Genomic DNA, 14,011 nt, shown 5'->3' with positions numbered 1-14,011 from the left:
ACGAATAACTTTGACATCTCATCCTTTGACTTAAAAATTGTTTTCCGGTACATACAATGATATTTACTCCCTCACTCTCTAGCAAATGAAAAAATAATGAAGTATGTATGATGATTCAACAACTTTTTCAAAGTCGGCCCTAGTTTTTTAATGAGAGAAATTTCACGTTCTTTCTAAATTTGATTTCTCTTTCACTCATCGAGGAGGGAGTGGTTTTAAATCATTCTTTCAATCTAAATAAGTGATTTCCACATATATCAAGTTTTTCTCTTGTATTTTTTTCGTGATTTCGTCGTCTGAGTGCGGCGTTGTACGTCAACGCTCCAGATTCAGAAGCATGAGTATTATGCTGATTTAGATTTTATCATATTATTTGTAGACATTTTCTCCTTTTTTTAGGGCGACATTTTGTCGTTATATGCTATTAACTTGGATGTTGTGAATTTGTTTGCAGATTCATCCATTTCGTTTTTAACGATATTAATCATGTTATTGTTTCTGATGTATTTTATCAATTTAAATGAATGAATATCATTTTGCTTTTGTCAAAAAACAAAATAGATAGGTGATGTCAAACATTGAGACGAGGGAATAAATGTAGGGATACAAGTAATAAAAAAATTCCGATCGTCCAGCACTCAACTGTGGACCCAAATTAGGCAACTTAATTCACATTGCCTTATCCCCACGGCTCTAAATTGGACTTTAAACTTTAAATTCAAGTTTGAATAAGGGATGAATATTTTCAACAATATTGTATATAGAATTCCTTTTTTTTCGTCAAGAAATTCCTCTTTTCCTTAAAAGGAGAAGAAAAAGAATACTTCACTTTCGTGTTTCTTCATTCTTTGCATGCAAAACCATTACGTAAAGTCGTTGCAAATATGCAGCACGCTAGTTAGTGCCTGCCTGCTATACTTCTGAAGATGAAGAGCACACACAGTCCACATAAATTTGGAAAGGGAAATGTTAACTTGTGCTCTTAAGGCACAAGTTAATGATTCAAATATAGAAATAAATTATTGGAATGTGTGCATTTTATTTAGTCTTTTACTTTTAAATGTATTGAATGCATAAAATTTTAGAGAACATTTCTTCTTTTAGAATTCTTAACATGTGCCCTAAGGGCACAAGTTAACATTACCCATTTGGAAATCATATCTTGACTATCAATATATAGAACGATACATTTGTTGGTAACCAGCGGGTAATATTCTTCGTCGTGTTTATAACTTTCTATTCTACCGTCCAATAAGCTGTCCTAAAAATTTGCAATTAAAAAGAAAAAAGAGCACTGCTAAATGCCACGAAGTAATTTCCCAAGAATAACAAGAATACAACAGTGTCATATTTCACAAAAATAAAAAACTATTAACTCCAACTTTCACACAAATCATGACCGTGTGTTTGTGTTAATCTACAGTGCTTGTCATTTCGTGGCTTTCGTATTTGTGCCTTACGTTAGATGAAGCATTATCCAAGAAAAAAATAGATAGAAAATGAATTAGTGACTTGCCTATACCAAAATAAATTATACTATTTTAAAAGATAAAGTGTTAAATTATACTTAGTCAAAAACATTAATTAATAGAATTTTATAAAAATATTAATTATCAATTAATTTAAGAAGAAAAAATAACTGACCTTCCGGCCAAAAACCCATCGCATACTAGTATTCTATGATATCAATATCAATTAATAGAATTTTATGATACAAATAAATAAATTCACCGGCTATGGATCTGGACGGCGCATATTTTACACACTTAGTTTTGATTTCCCAATACAAGTCTTCAATTTCAACTTGCTATGTTAATCTCAAGTTGATTATCCATAAATACAAGTTTCAAAGTCCATAACAATCACTTCTCATTTCTCAATTATCCCCTTCTACCAATCACCCACAAATTGTAACATTTTCCCCCGTTCACTTCCTTCATTTCATTTTGTGTGTCTAATCTAAAGACTGATCCTAATTAGTTCCAAACCAAAAAAAAAATGGCATCATCATCACTTACGTCCTCAATATCTTATACTTTCCTTCAACCAGAATTTCCATTAAAACGAACAACAAAACACCGCAATCGCTGCTCCATTTCCAAATGTCCTTTCACTCCAATTTCAGTCACTCTCACTCCATTAAAAGCATCAGTGTCCAACCCAGATACAACATCATCCCCAACTCCAATAGAAACAACAGTGTCCGACACAGACACAACATTGTCATTAGTTCCACCCGAACCACCCAAAAAACTTCCGATGCGAAGAATCCCTGGAGACTACGGCCTCCCATTCCTAGGTCCCATCAAAGACCGTCTCGATTATTTCTACCAAGAAGGTGGCCGCGACAAATATTTCAGAACCAAAATGCACAAATACAAATCAACCATTTTTCGCGCTAATATGCCACCAGGCCCATTCATTTCCTCAAACCCAAATGTCATCGTTTTACTCGATGGAAAATCATTCCCTGTTCTCTTCGACAATTCCAAAGTCGAAAAACGTGACCTCTTCACCGGAACTTTCATGCCGTCAACAGAACTCACCGGCGGTTACCGTATCCTCTCTTACCTTGATCCAACCGAACCAAAACACGACCAACTCAAACGCCTTCTTTTCTTCCTCCTCAAGTCACGTAGCAGCCACTTCATCCCTGAGTTTCACTCATCTTACACAAACCTCTTTAACACTCTAGAAAAAGAGCTTGCAAAAACTGGAAATGCAGTTTTCGCCAATGCAAACGATCAAGCAGCTTTTAACTACCTTGCAAAAGCATTTTTCGGAACAAACCCTACTGAAACAAATCTCAAAACCGATGGTCCAAAAATAGTGACAAAATGGACACTGATGCAGCTAAGTCCAATTCTTACGTTAGGTCTTCCTAAATGGATTGAGGAACCAGCTCTTCATACGTTTCGTCTTCCACCAGCATTGGTGAAGAAAGATTATCAAAAACTTTATGATTTTTTCTACGAGTCATCAACTGGACCGGTTCTAGATGAAGCTGTTCGACTCGGAGTTTCTAAAGAAGAAGCGGTTCATAACATTTTATTCGCCACATGTTTTAATTCTTTTGGTGGAATGAAGATTTTTTTTCCTAATTTGTTGAAGTGGATCGGACGTGGTGGTGTTAATCTACACCGTAGATTAGCAGAGGAGATCCGTTCGGTTGTAAAATCTAATGGCGGGAGAGTGACAATGGCGGGAATGGAAAATATGTCGTTGATGAAATCAGTGGTGTATGAAGCATTTAGAATTGAACCACCAGTGCCGTTACAATATGGAAAAGCTAAACATGATTTTGTTATTGAGAATCATGAAAATGCGTTTCAAGTGAAAGAAGGTGAAATGTTGTTTGGGTTTCAACCTTTTGCTACAAAAGATCCAAAGATATTTGATAGAGCTGATGAGTTTGTTGGAGATAGGTTTATGGGTGAAGAGGGAGAGAAGTTGTTGGAGCATGTGTTTTGGTCGAATGGTCGTGAAACAGAACAACCTACGGTTGGTAATAAGCAATGTCCTGGGAAGGATTTTGTTGTGTTGTTTTCTAGACTTTTGGTGGTGGAACTGTTTCTTCGTTATGATACTTTTGGTATTCAAGTTGGGAAATCGCCTATAGGATCTGCTGTTACCTTTACCTCTCTCAAGAAAGCTAAATTTTAGTTTTGTTTTGTTTTACTCATATTGATAGTATTTCATATCGTAGCTTCATGATACATTTTCTGGATTAATTATCAACTGTTTAAATGCATGTAGTATATGTTATGCATGATGCGTCCGCGCTTATTGTTCATCCACATATTGGCTCAGATTAAGGTAATTTAAGTTTTTTTTTTGTTTGTTTGTTTATGATGACTGCTTGTACGTACTACAAGAGGAATGTGACCAACTTCACCTATGATGTCAATTTTATAAATTTATTTTTTTAGAATTTACTTGGTTTAATCACTACACCAATATGTTTATTAGGATGATTAATACTTCTATTACGTTACGTGTACATAATGAGAGTCGATAAAAGCTAATTTAGCTAGATGTAGGCAGTAGGAAGCACGATATATGTAGTGAAATAATGGGATTACGTTGAGATGGAGTGCAAGTTGACTTTGACATAGCTGAGTTGTGGGTGAATCACAATTAACTTGTAGATATTTTACAAAGCTTCTTAACCAAATGATTTCACTAGTGGCAGTGGCATGAACAATGACTGATATTTTGCTCCACCGTCCTGGCAAGGTTGCTTTATTTTTTGTTTTTCAAGAGATTGAAGTTGAGCCAAGTTTCATCAAATACCATGAGATTGATCTTCAAGTCTCCTGATAAACAAATTTAATATAATTTTCTTTTGGTAAAATGACTCCTTGTCTTGGTGAGAATTTTAAATACCGTAAAACTCTCATGGCAGCATCTCAGGGTGCTTGTTGTGGTTCCTGCATGAATTGACTCAAAATGTGAACAAAGTAAATAATTTTTGGGCGACTGATGGTGAGGTAAATAAGGCGTCCTACGAGTATGCCATATTGAGAAGGATCTGAATAAGGTGAGTAGCCAATGATGGCACAAATAAAACCCTATAATTGAGTGAGATTCCCAAATCCCAAACTAAATCCATCCATTCTTCTTCTTAACTACTACTCTCTCCGGTCACTATTATAAGCAAAATTTGACTTTTTAGGTTCATTCAATAAATGATGTATGTGGTCTATATATAGATTACATACATCATTTATTGAATGAATCTAAAAAGTTAACTTTTGCTTATAATAGTGACCGGAGGGAGTACTTCTCATATGGATCCAATTCTTCACTTCTTCATTTCGAACCACGGGAGATATGCTAGTGGAGACTTTAGTTCTTACTCCCTCCGTTTCAAAATGAGTGTCGTTTTAGCAAAAAAAAATTGTTTCAAAATGAATGTCACTTTCAGTTTTCAATGCAATAATAACTTTTTCTTTTCAATTGTACCCTTCAATTAATATTATGTTACACTACTTCCAAAGTATTATTTTTTTCTTTAATGAAAAACAAACCAATAGTTGATTAGGATAATTTGGTAAAATTGCTATGACATTTGACTACTTTATTCCATTCCTTAATATGTGTGCAATCGGCTAAAGCGACACTCATTTTGAAACGGAGGGAGTATTGTTTTCCTTCTTTCCGTGCTGTCTCTTCTCACAATTTGAACCATGTGAGGCCATAATATAATGGCCATTACTTTTCCCACCCTATGAGTTTCTCGCGCGTTCTATTTGAATTCTAAAATCCAAAATATTTCAACTTGTTTTTAGAGGTTTTATGAGGTTTTTATGCAGTTTGGATTCTAAAATTCTAAGTGCATAGGGCGCGTCAGAAAGTTCATAGAATGGAAAAAGAAACAGTCCAATATAACTGTTGGTGTGGACTCCCTTTGATCACTGTTTGGACATAAAATCCAAGAAAAATGAAAAACCTTCGCAATGTCTCATTTGCCGATTCAACACAATTTTGTAACCCCTCTCAATTTTCCCATTTTGAAAACTGTAGCCTTTTTGTAGTTTAAACAAAAGCATTGGCATTCCATTTATTTTTGCCGCATTTGTAAAATTGGTGAAAACTGAGCTGCGGGACTACGAAATAAGGAGATCAAAATTGCAAACGGGGAAACTAAGGAGACTGAAATTGCTCAAAAGAAATGGAGAACTGAAGTTCCAATACTTGGGAGACCAAAAGTGAAGTTATAAGTTATAAATTCATACAGTTTAATTTTACAAATCATAAAAGCTATAATAGAGTGAGATAAACATGCTTACCATATATATCTCTTTTAATCAAACAAGCTTATATGCAATTACAATAAACTACAAACTAGATTGTTGACCATATGAAATAGATCCACGATCAAATGACTTACTGGGGAAACTATTTGAAGGAGAGCTCTGCTCACTAAACCATGGGTCTGGGTCTTGCACCGAAACTGGTGAGCTACTATTGGGTCTTTCAACTGACTTAAAAGAAATGGGCCCAGTCTCAAGCTTAAGATGGGATTTACCCTTAGGCCCAATATCCTTCATTGTGGTGGTGCTGCTCAAAGGTTTCTCACTTTCGCTAGAAGAGGAGGAGCAAGAAGACAAGTGATCTATTGAAGCTATAATAGAGTTATTTTCTTCAAAAGAGTTCCATTTATTCAACCTTAGTTGCTCTAACTCAGTTGCCACTTCAGTCATACAAGGTCTCATATCCCTGTGAAATGCAAGACATCTGAATGCCAACTCAGCTACCTTGTGTATGGAAGAAAGTGTCCACCCTTCACTGGTTGCTTGGGGATCAAGAAATATGATTGGGTCTATAATATCATCTAAAAGCCCTTTTCTGATCCTATCAACAGCAAGAGAAGCCAAATTCACTTCATTATGAGGACGAGAAAAGTCCACTACTTTTAGTCCTGTTATGATCTCAACAAGAACCACACCAAAGCTATATACATCACTTTTATCAGAAAGGTGATAGTCTTGATGGTATTGTGGGTCAACGTAGCCCGGTGTTCCTTGAGGAGCGGTTGAAACGTGGGAAGCGTGAGATATTTCAGTTATTCCAAGTCTAGAAAGCCCAAAATCTGCTACTTTGGATCCAAAATTTTCGTCCAAAAGTATGTTACTCGATTTTATATCTCTATGGTATATAGGTGGATCAATTGCTGAATGAAGATGTGATATGGCTTGTGCTGTTTCTGTCGCAATTTTGAGTCTAACTGGCCATGAAAGTCCATTTCCTCTCTCTCTTTGCAAATGTTGATTCAGTGTTCCGTTTGACATGAACTCGTACACTAAAATTTGTTCTCCATATTCGATGGAACAACCCAACAAACGCACTAAATTGGGGTGACTAACAGATGAAATGAGCTTGATCTCATTCATGACTTGTTCAATGCTCTCATTATCTCTGTATTTTATTCTTTTGATGGCGACATATTCATCATTGTAAAGTTTTCCAGAATAAACTGTACCATATGCTCCTGTTCCCAACCTTTGTTTCTCTGAGAAACTATTTGTGGCTTTTTCGATGTCTTTGTATGGATAGATAGGAACACTGTAATTGTTAGTAGTTTCTGTGAAGCGTCTTTTTGTGCTCTTTGTGACTCTCAATTTGGTGCGACGGCGAAAGTAACAACATACTGAAGCCAGAGTAACCATGATTGAAATGCCAAAAACAAAACCTGCAAAATAATATAAGCTTGTTGGCATGGTGGTGGTCAACAATATTTCAATTGATGTAATATTTGTTCAATGAGTAAATTATTTAGTTGACATGTAATTTCTAAGATAATCTCAAATGGTTTTCGAACCATGGAATAGGCACACACCTCCAATTAAGACGATGAATCTCGTTGTTCCTCCACATCTTCCGGACATGTACTTTGCTGGGTTGCATGTTGACGAGGCTGTGTTATAAGTCAAATTCAAATAGCATAATTAGTATAATTCAGAATTATTAAAAAAAAAAAAAAAAACTAGAATTAAGTTGGATCCAGTTAAGATACAGGGCATAGAGTTTTGAAACTAGCAAGATAATGGAGAGATGATCTTTAAGCAACTTTTGTTCTCTTCTCTGTTCTTAAATTCAGTCTTAAACAAGCTTCTTATGTAAGGAAACATGTGGAAGCCATGTGTACATGCTCCAATGATTACACAATTTACACCTAACAAAGCTGGTATAAAACTCAAGAACTCAACAAGCAACTTCTATTAGACTTCGCTCATAAAATGTAGTTAGCCATCTCTTTCTATTAAAAATCCATCTCCTCCTCTCATCTCATCTCATCAAAACAAATATCTAATTAATTAAACCCTTCTCATTCCCTTATTTTAGCCAAATACCCTAAGTTACACACAAAAGTAGTTGAGTAGTAAATAGAAGTGAAAATAAGGAATCATCAAACCATGTTTTCAAGGTCTACTCTTGGGTTATTTCTCAAACTTAAAACTGGACCTTAACCTGTTTAAGTTTTTAACTAATGTATATCTTTATTTTGATATATTACTTAACCTTTTTTAAAAGCATCACCTAGTTTAGTCCAAATACAAATTTTATTATTTTGCATGAACCGGAGATCCTCCACGCGCAACTGCAGAGACTAATCTCTCGAGACGGTAGGATCGCAAAGGGTGACTTAGCTCTTATATATAATAAAATATTTATACAAATAAATTTTACACCATGGATGCACGTGAGAATTGAAAAAATAGCCCAAAGCAGCACAAATAAGTGTTCTAAAAATCGGACCGACCGATTAGGCCGGTCCGACCAGAAACTAGAGGGGTAACCAATTCGAAAATAAACTTACTACTTAAACTTTTTTTTTATTTGACAAAACTACTTAAACTTTTTAACATATGCAAACTTACACATGATATACTTAAACTTTTTAACATATGCAAAAACTTACACATGATATAAAAATCCTAAAAATAAATCAAATTCAGTGATGGAAAAAATTTCAATCAATGTGGGCACCGTCTCCCAACGAAATTCAAACATTGATCGGATATCAATCAATCTTGAGACGATTAACATGTCAAAATCTTCAACAATCAATTCAATACTGTAATGGACTTGCGTCAAAATGAAAATGTAATGGACTTGCGTCAAAATGAAAATGTGCATTTTTGCTAACTTAGACCTTCATGTTTTTACATGGATTTAAATTAGTGTGTGTGTGTATAGCGTCACCAAAAATCAAGTGAAAATTTGTCTTAACACTTAAAAATCAACTAAATTCATATATTGCCCACTTTTATAAATTTGATGTGTAAATTCAATTAATTAAAGTCTATGCGAGCATATCTCAGTTATAGACATTATAGACAGGGGGTGGCAAAACGGGCCCGGCTCGTCGGGCCAGCCCGATTAACCCGCCATTTGAGGCGGGCTGGGGTGAGATTTTGTGCCCGTCTCTCTAATTGGCCCGCCCCTGTTAAGCCCGCTGAAAAAGCGGGTCATAGCTGGGTGGGGCAGGCTGGCCCGCGGGCTTATTAAACTTTCTTTTTTTACTATTAGTGACCGAATTTTTAATTTACACACCCAAAAACAATTGAGCCAAATGATACCAACCCAACCTCAAATTGTCCCCACTCTCTCTCTAATAGTGATAAGTGATAACTGATTCACCACTAGTCCACTACCTCTAGAAAGAAAAAAAAACTGATTCACCACTGCATTATATTGAGACTTATTTCATGTTGTTGGATTTATTTTGTAATTTGTTTTATGTTGGATGTATGGTGGATTTATTTTGAGATTTGTTTAATGCTAGAGTCTTTATATTGAATATATTGTTTTTATAACAGTAGCGTATTTGTTAATAACAGTCGACTAAAAAATATTTAAAAAAGTAGACGGGCCAGCCAGCCAACCCGCTAGTCCGCCTTTAGGCGGGGCGGGGTGTAAGTTTGAGCCCACCCCCTCAAGTTGGCCCGCCCCGCCCCACCCCGTTTTTGGCGGGCTAATAGCGGGCTGGGCCTAAACGGGGCGGGCTGGCCCGTATTGCCATCCCAGTGTTCAAATCATATTCCCCACTTTTTCACTTTAAACTAAAATTTTAGCCACTAGGCTGACGCAAAAAAAAAAATTAAGTAATTAAAAATTCATTTTAACACTTAAAAATAAATATCAATTGAATCTATATCTTGCGGTTGCAGGAACTCTTTCCTTTAGATATCCAAAAAAAAATCTGGGGAGTTTCTACATTACAACCTTAAATTAAGGTGTACCGATACACCCATTTCATAAAATCAATAAGTTAACGATCATTTTTATGTAATAAAGAGATATCAATAAGTTAATGATCATTTTTATGTAATAAAGAGATATTTATCGACTTTTATATTTTAGAAAATATTATTTCATAAGGAAAAACATCATTTCATTCTTTGTAAGAATCATACTAATTTTTTTAACATTTTATCGAGAAAAAAAATAATATTCACTATTATGAGTAATAAAAATAAAAAAATGTTGAATTTTGATTTGCCGACACTTTTGAGAAATAAAATATAATTATTATAATTGTAATTGATAGAAAATATATTTTTTCTAAACAAAAATAACTCATTAAACTATTGATTTAAATATGGGTGTACCGGTACACTCAATTTTTTTGAGTGTTTAGTAGAAATTGCCCTTTAAATATTGAAAAAAAAAAAAAGGAAAAGTCCGAATTATGAAAAGAAAAATTGACCACTTTGGTTAATTGATTAGTCATGTTGACTTAAATTCCCGGTAATCATGGGCGGATGTAGCTAAGTACTAACATATTGATATTTCAGGTCCTCTATTTCTTTCCCTCGTCCCTTTATTTGTTTCTGCCGGGTCCTACTTTCCTTCTTTTATTATTTCTTGTCATGGCCAATCCTTTTACGCCTTTTAAGAGGGACTTTCATGATTGATACTAATTCGTACAGTGTCCATTTTTATAGGTTTTTTTCTTTTCATAGAGTCGTAGACTTTCATTTTTGAGCCGGCGATACAATTAGAAAATGGAATTGAGAAATATAACATAAAACGTGTTTTTTAAACATATGGTTATTCGAAGCACAAAGTAGATTATACTTCTAGATACTGAAATGTCCATGTCCAAAAACTTTGTATACGTGTAATGTAAAATGGAGTAGTTATAAAACAAACTATGTTCAACATGAGTTACTTCCTATGGACGGTATTTTTTAGTCTTAATCAAGAATGACTCCACGAGCACCTTAAAATACTAATGGAGTGATTTGCAGAAAAGGACTTCAATTTTAAACTAATAAGCTTAGTGTAAACTGTAAACAATTAAATATTAATTCAACAAAGACAAATATATAAATCTAGTATAGTACTCCCTCCGTCCCAATTTATTTGACCCCTTGACTCATTTCACACAGATTAAGAAAAATGTATAAATAAAGGGGAAAGTGGAATATATTGTATTGGGAATGATAAAAGTAGTATTATTTAGTGTTATATTGTATTGGGAATGATGAAAGTTGTATTGAAAATTGAAATGAGTCAGTTATTTTGGGACACTTTTTTTTAGAAAATGGGTCAGTTATTCCGGGACGGAGGGAGTATTTGTTTATTTTTTGGAATTTTTAAACATAGTAAATAAATGAGGATTAAATAACAAGTTTGAATGTCTAATCTCATCTAATGCACTAATAATCTATCAGAAACACTGTACAAACACGGACAGAAAGTCAATCCACAGCAACTAAAATTGAAACCATTTCTCAAGATTTTTATTGAAAAATTATTAAAAAATTACTCCCTCCGTCCTGAATTAATTGACCCATTTGTTCATTTCACACATGGTGTATTAAGAAAAATGTATAAATAAAGTGGAATATATTGAATTGGGAATGATGAAAGTAGTATTAATTAGAGTTATATTGTACGTATTGGGAATGATGAAAGTTGTATTGAAAATTGAAATGGCTCAGTTATTTTGAGACACTGTTTTTTAGTAAATGACTCGGTTAATTCGGGACGGAGGAAGTAGCTGATATGTTAAGAAAAATGATATTAAAGAAAAATAACTAACCTTTTTTCCGGCAGCCAGTTCCAGCCAAAAAACCATCGCCGACGAACCCTTCATCACACTGACACCGAAACCCAGGCTTTCGATCAATCGGTGATACAATTTTCGTACAATTAGCATGATTAGAACAAAGACACTGATCTCCATGAATCCACCATCCAAGCTCAATCGTAGCTACTTCCAAAGAAATCGCCGAATCCGAACTCTTTCTCAAATCTTCAATTGATATCGATGACATAAAGTATTTGCATCCAATTCGGTCCAATTTTGTCTCATTCACGAAAGGACTCGTAGTATTTTCAAAGTAACAACTCAATTTCCTGCTACCGGCGCCTCCGCAACCATCAGATTCAGATTCGAATTGACTAGGAAGCAGAGTCTCCGGTATAGAACAAGGTAAGACATTTTCCGTACAGTTCTGCAACAGAATCACGTTTCCCGAAGTAGGTGCGTGTTTGTGACTGAAGAGTTGGTGAAACGTTTCAAATGGACGATTACATTGTGATTCGATGTTTACTATTATACTGTTTGAGTTTACCGAATGGACTGGAAATTCTCCGACGAAGATTTCGCCGTTGACGGTGCAGTTGAGGCGAATTTCGCAACCGGAAGAGAATCCGAATGGGTAGGGGAAGGGTTTGTGAGAACCACATGATTGGTGGCACTCACGGTAATTAACTTGACATGTGATTACAGAGAGAAAGATTAATGATAATAAAAGGATTAGAAGTGGGTGATTTGTGATCATGGCAGACAGAGATTAATTATCTGGAAGTGTGTTTCTCATTATTATTTAAGGTTAATTAAGAAAAGGAAAAGAGAGAAAAGAGACAAAAGAAGAGAGTGTATTACTGTGGAGGATTTAGAAAAGAAACAGAAAAAATGCATGTGATGAAAGAAGATTAGAGGAATGGGTTTTGATTGGAGAATACGTGTGGATGAAAGAAACTTAATCCGTTAAGAAATGTGATTCAAGGATCGGATTTGGGAGATATGTTTTTTGTTTCCACGCCTACTTCTATGCCTGTCTTCTTTTCACACTCCTTACTTTACTCCAACGAGAATACTTTCATGACATTGACTAAATTAAATAATGGCAGAGAATTGGAAAAAGTGGGCACATAAGACCATGTACAATGGTTTTTTACATTCAATAACCTTTAACACCCACTTTTTCAATTCCCAACACTCCACATCATTTTCTCTCTCTTAATTCAACACCCATTCAATTTTTACCACTTCAATGGTTTTCATTCAACACCCTACCCCACCGCTTTTTATTTCTTATTCTTATTTAATTTTTGTTTTTATAACTACATAAAATTATAATTATCGATTATAATTAAATTAAAATAATACAATTAATTTTTTTAAAAAACTAATATTTATTTAAATACTAATCAAAGACTAAAACTTCAAACGAAAGGCTAATAATAAGATTAAGAGAGTGCAAAACTTGATTTTTTTTCTGTGTCCAAATCAAATGATCCAAGTCTCTATTTATAGAGAAAAAAAAATCACGAATTTTGGTAAAAAAAAAAATTTTAAAAAATTATTTGCAATGAAATAATTGAGTCCAAATTATTAAGAAGATAAAAATCCAGGCAGCCAATCGTAGCAAGCCACGTGTCAATGCTTTATCAACAAAGTCTTCTCTCTCTCTCCGCGTTTGGCTTCTGTAACGCTCCCTGTCGGCGCGTGAGCTACACGCGCTCGTTTGAGCCAGTAAAATTTGGACGCGTGGCAATGCGTGACAGACATTCAACATGTTGAATGTATTCATCTACTCTCTCCTCCACATCATGTTCAATAAGCTTGCTTCCAATGGTTCAATAACTCTCAATACCCTTTCAATAGGGCCATTGGAGATGGTCTAATAATGACATGAAATTCCCTTAAAAAAAAAAATAATGACATGAAAATTTTGAAATAATAAACCGTTTGCTATTGACCGTTGAGCAAGTAACATATTTCACCCGTGTGACTATAAAACGAATTTAATACGTGGCGATGGAAGTGCTCTTGGATGAGATCCGTCCGATCTAGGGCTGGAAATAAACCGAGTCGAGTCAAACTCATCTAAGCTCGACTCGAATCGATAAGGATTAGCTCGGCTCGAAACTCGACTCGAGTTCGATACAAACCTTTTTTCAAGCTCGAGTTCGGCTCGTTTAAAGTTTACGAAAAGCTCGACTCGGCTCGTTAGGTGTACAAATGAACTTTGAAAAATTGCATTAATACTTCTAGTTTCTTAAACTAGAAAGGAAACAGTTACCGTGACAGTACAATGCATAACTTAAAATTAATTTATGCTTAATCTTGTACTTAATTTTAATTGTGCAGTGCACTATTATATTTATGGTTTCTAATATCTCTCACTATTATATTTATAGTTTCTAAATAAATCTTTTTAAAGAGCTTAAATGTACATCGTGGTCCTATTCAACTAAAAAAAAC

General features: G+C 34.7%; 2 protein-coding genes across 2 annotated transcripts; one reads left to right on the top strand and one right to left on the bottom strand.

Annotated features, from left to right (window-relative positions):
- The first annotated feature begins 1,735 nt into the window (after positions 1 to 1,735).
- Positions 1,736 to 3,907, top strand: LOC146942842 (allene oxide synthase 1, chloroplastic-like). The gene has a single exon (XM_085756916.1). It carries the CDS (start codon positions 1,999 to 2,001, stop codon positions 3,661 to 3,663), a length of 1,665 nt encoding a protein of 554 aa, XP_085613042.1. The 5' UTR covers positions 1,736 to 1,998; the 3' UTR covers positions 3,664 to 3,907.
- Positions 3,908 to 5,661: 1,754 nt separating this feature from the next.
- Positions 5,662 to 12,444, bottom strand: LOC146942841 (wall-associated receptor kinase-like 14). Its single transcript, XM_085756915.1, has 3 exons — positions 11,558 to 12,444; positions 7,343 to 7,420; positions 5,662 to 7,195 (listed from the first exon to the last, which is right to left on the bottom strand). Exons 1-3 carry the CDS (start codon positions 12,300 to 12,302, stop codon positions 5,841 to 5,843), a joined length of 2,178 nt encoding a protein of 725 aa, XP_085613041.1. The 5' UTR covers positions 12,303 to 12,444; the 3' UTR covers positions 5,662 to 5,840.
- Positions 12,445 to 14,011: the final 1,567 nt, after the last annotated feature.

Source organism: Medicago sativa, chromosome 3 (genome assembly GCF_051527215.1).
Source record: "Medicago sativa cultivar Bolivia chromosome 3, Bolivia_mono, whole genome shotgun sequence".
Lineage (NCBI taxonomy): Eukaryota > Viridiplantae > Streptophyta > Magnoliopsida > Fabales > Fabaceae > Medicago > Medicago sativa.
Note: the sequence above shows the minus strand (reverse complement) of the source record. Positions and strands in the feature narration are given on the sequence as shown.

Coding starts and splice junctions, on each gene's coding strand:
- LOC146942842 (XM_085756916.1), top strand. CDS start 1,999: ATGGCATCATCATCACTTACGTCCTCAATATCTTATACTTTCCTTCAA.
- LOC146942841 (XM_085756915.1), bottom strand. CDS start 12,302: ATGATCACAAATCACCCACTTCTAATCCTTTTATTATCATTAATCTTT. Junction 7,421..11,557: donor AACTGGCTGCCGGAAAAAAG/GTTAGTTATTTT, acceptor CTTATAACACAG/CCTCGTCAACATGCAACCCA. Junction 7,196..7,342: donor ATTCATCGTCTTAATTGGAG/GTGTGTGCCTAT, acceptor ATTATTTTGCAG/GTTTTGTTTTTGGCATTTCA.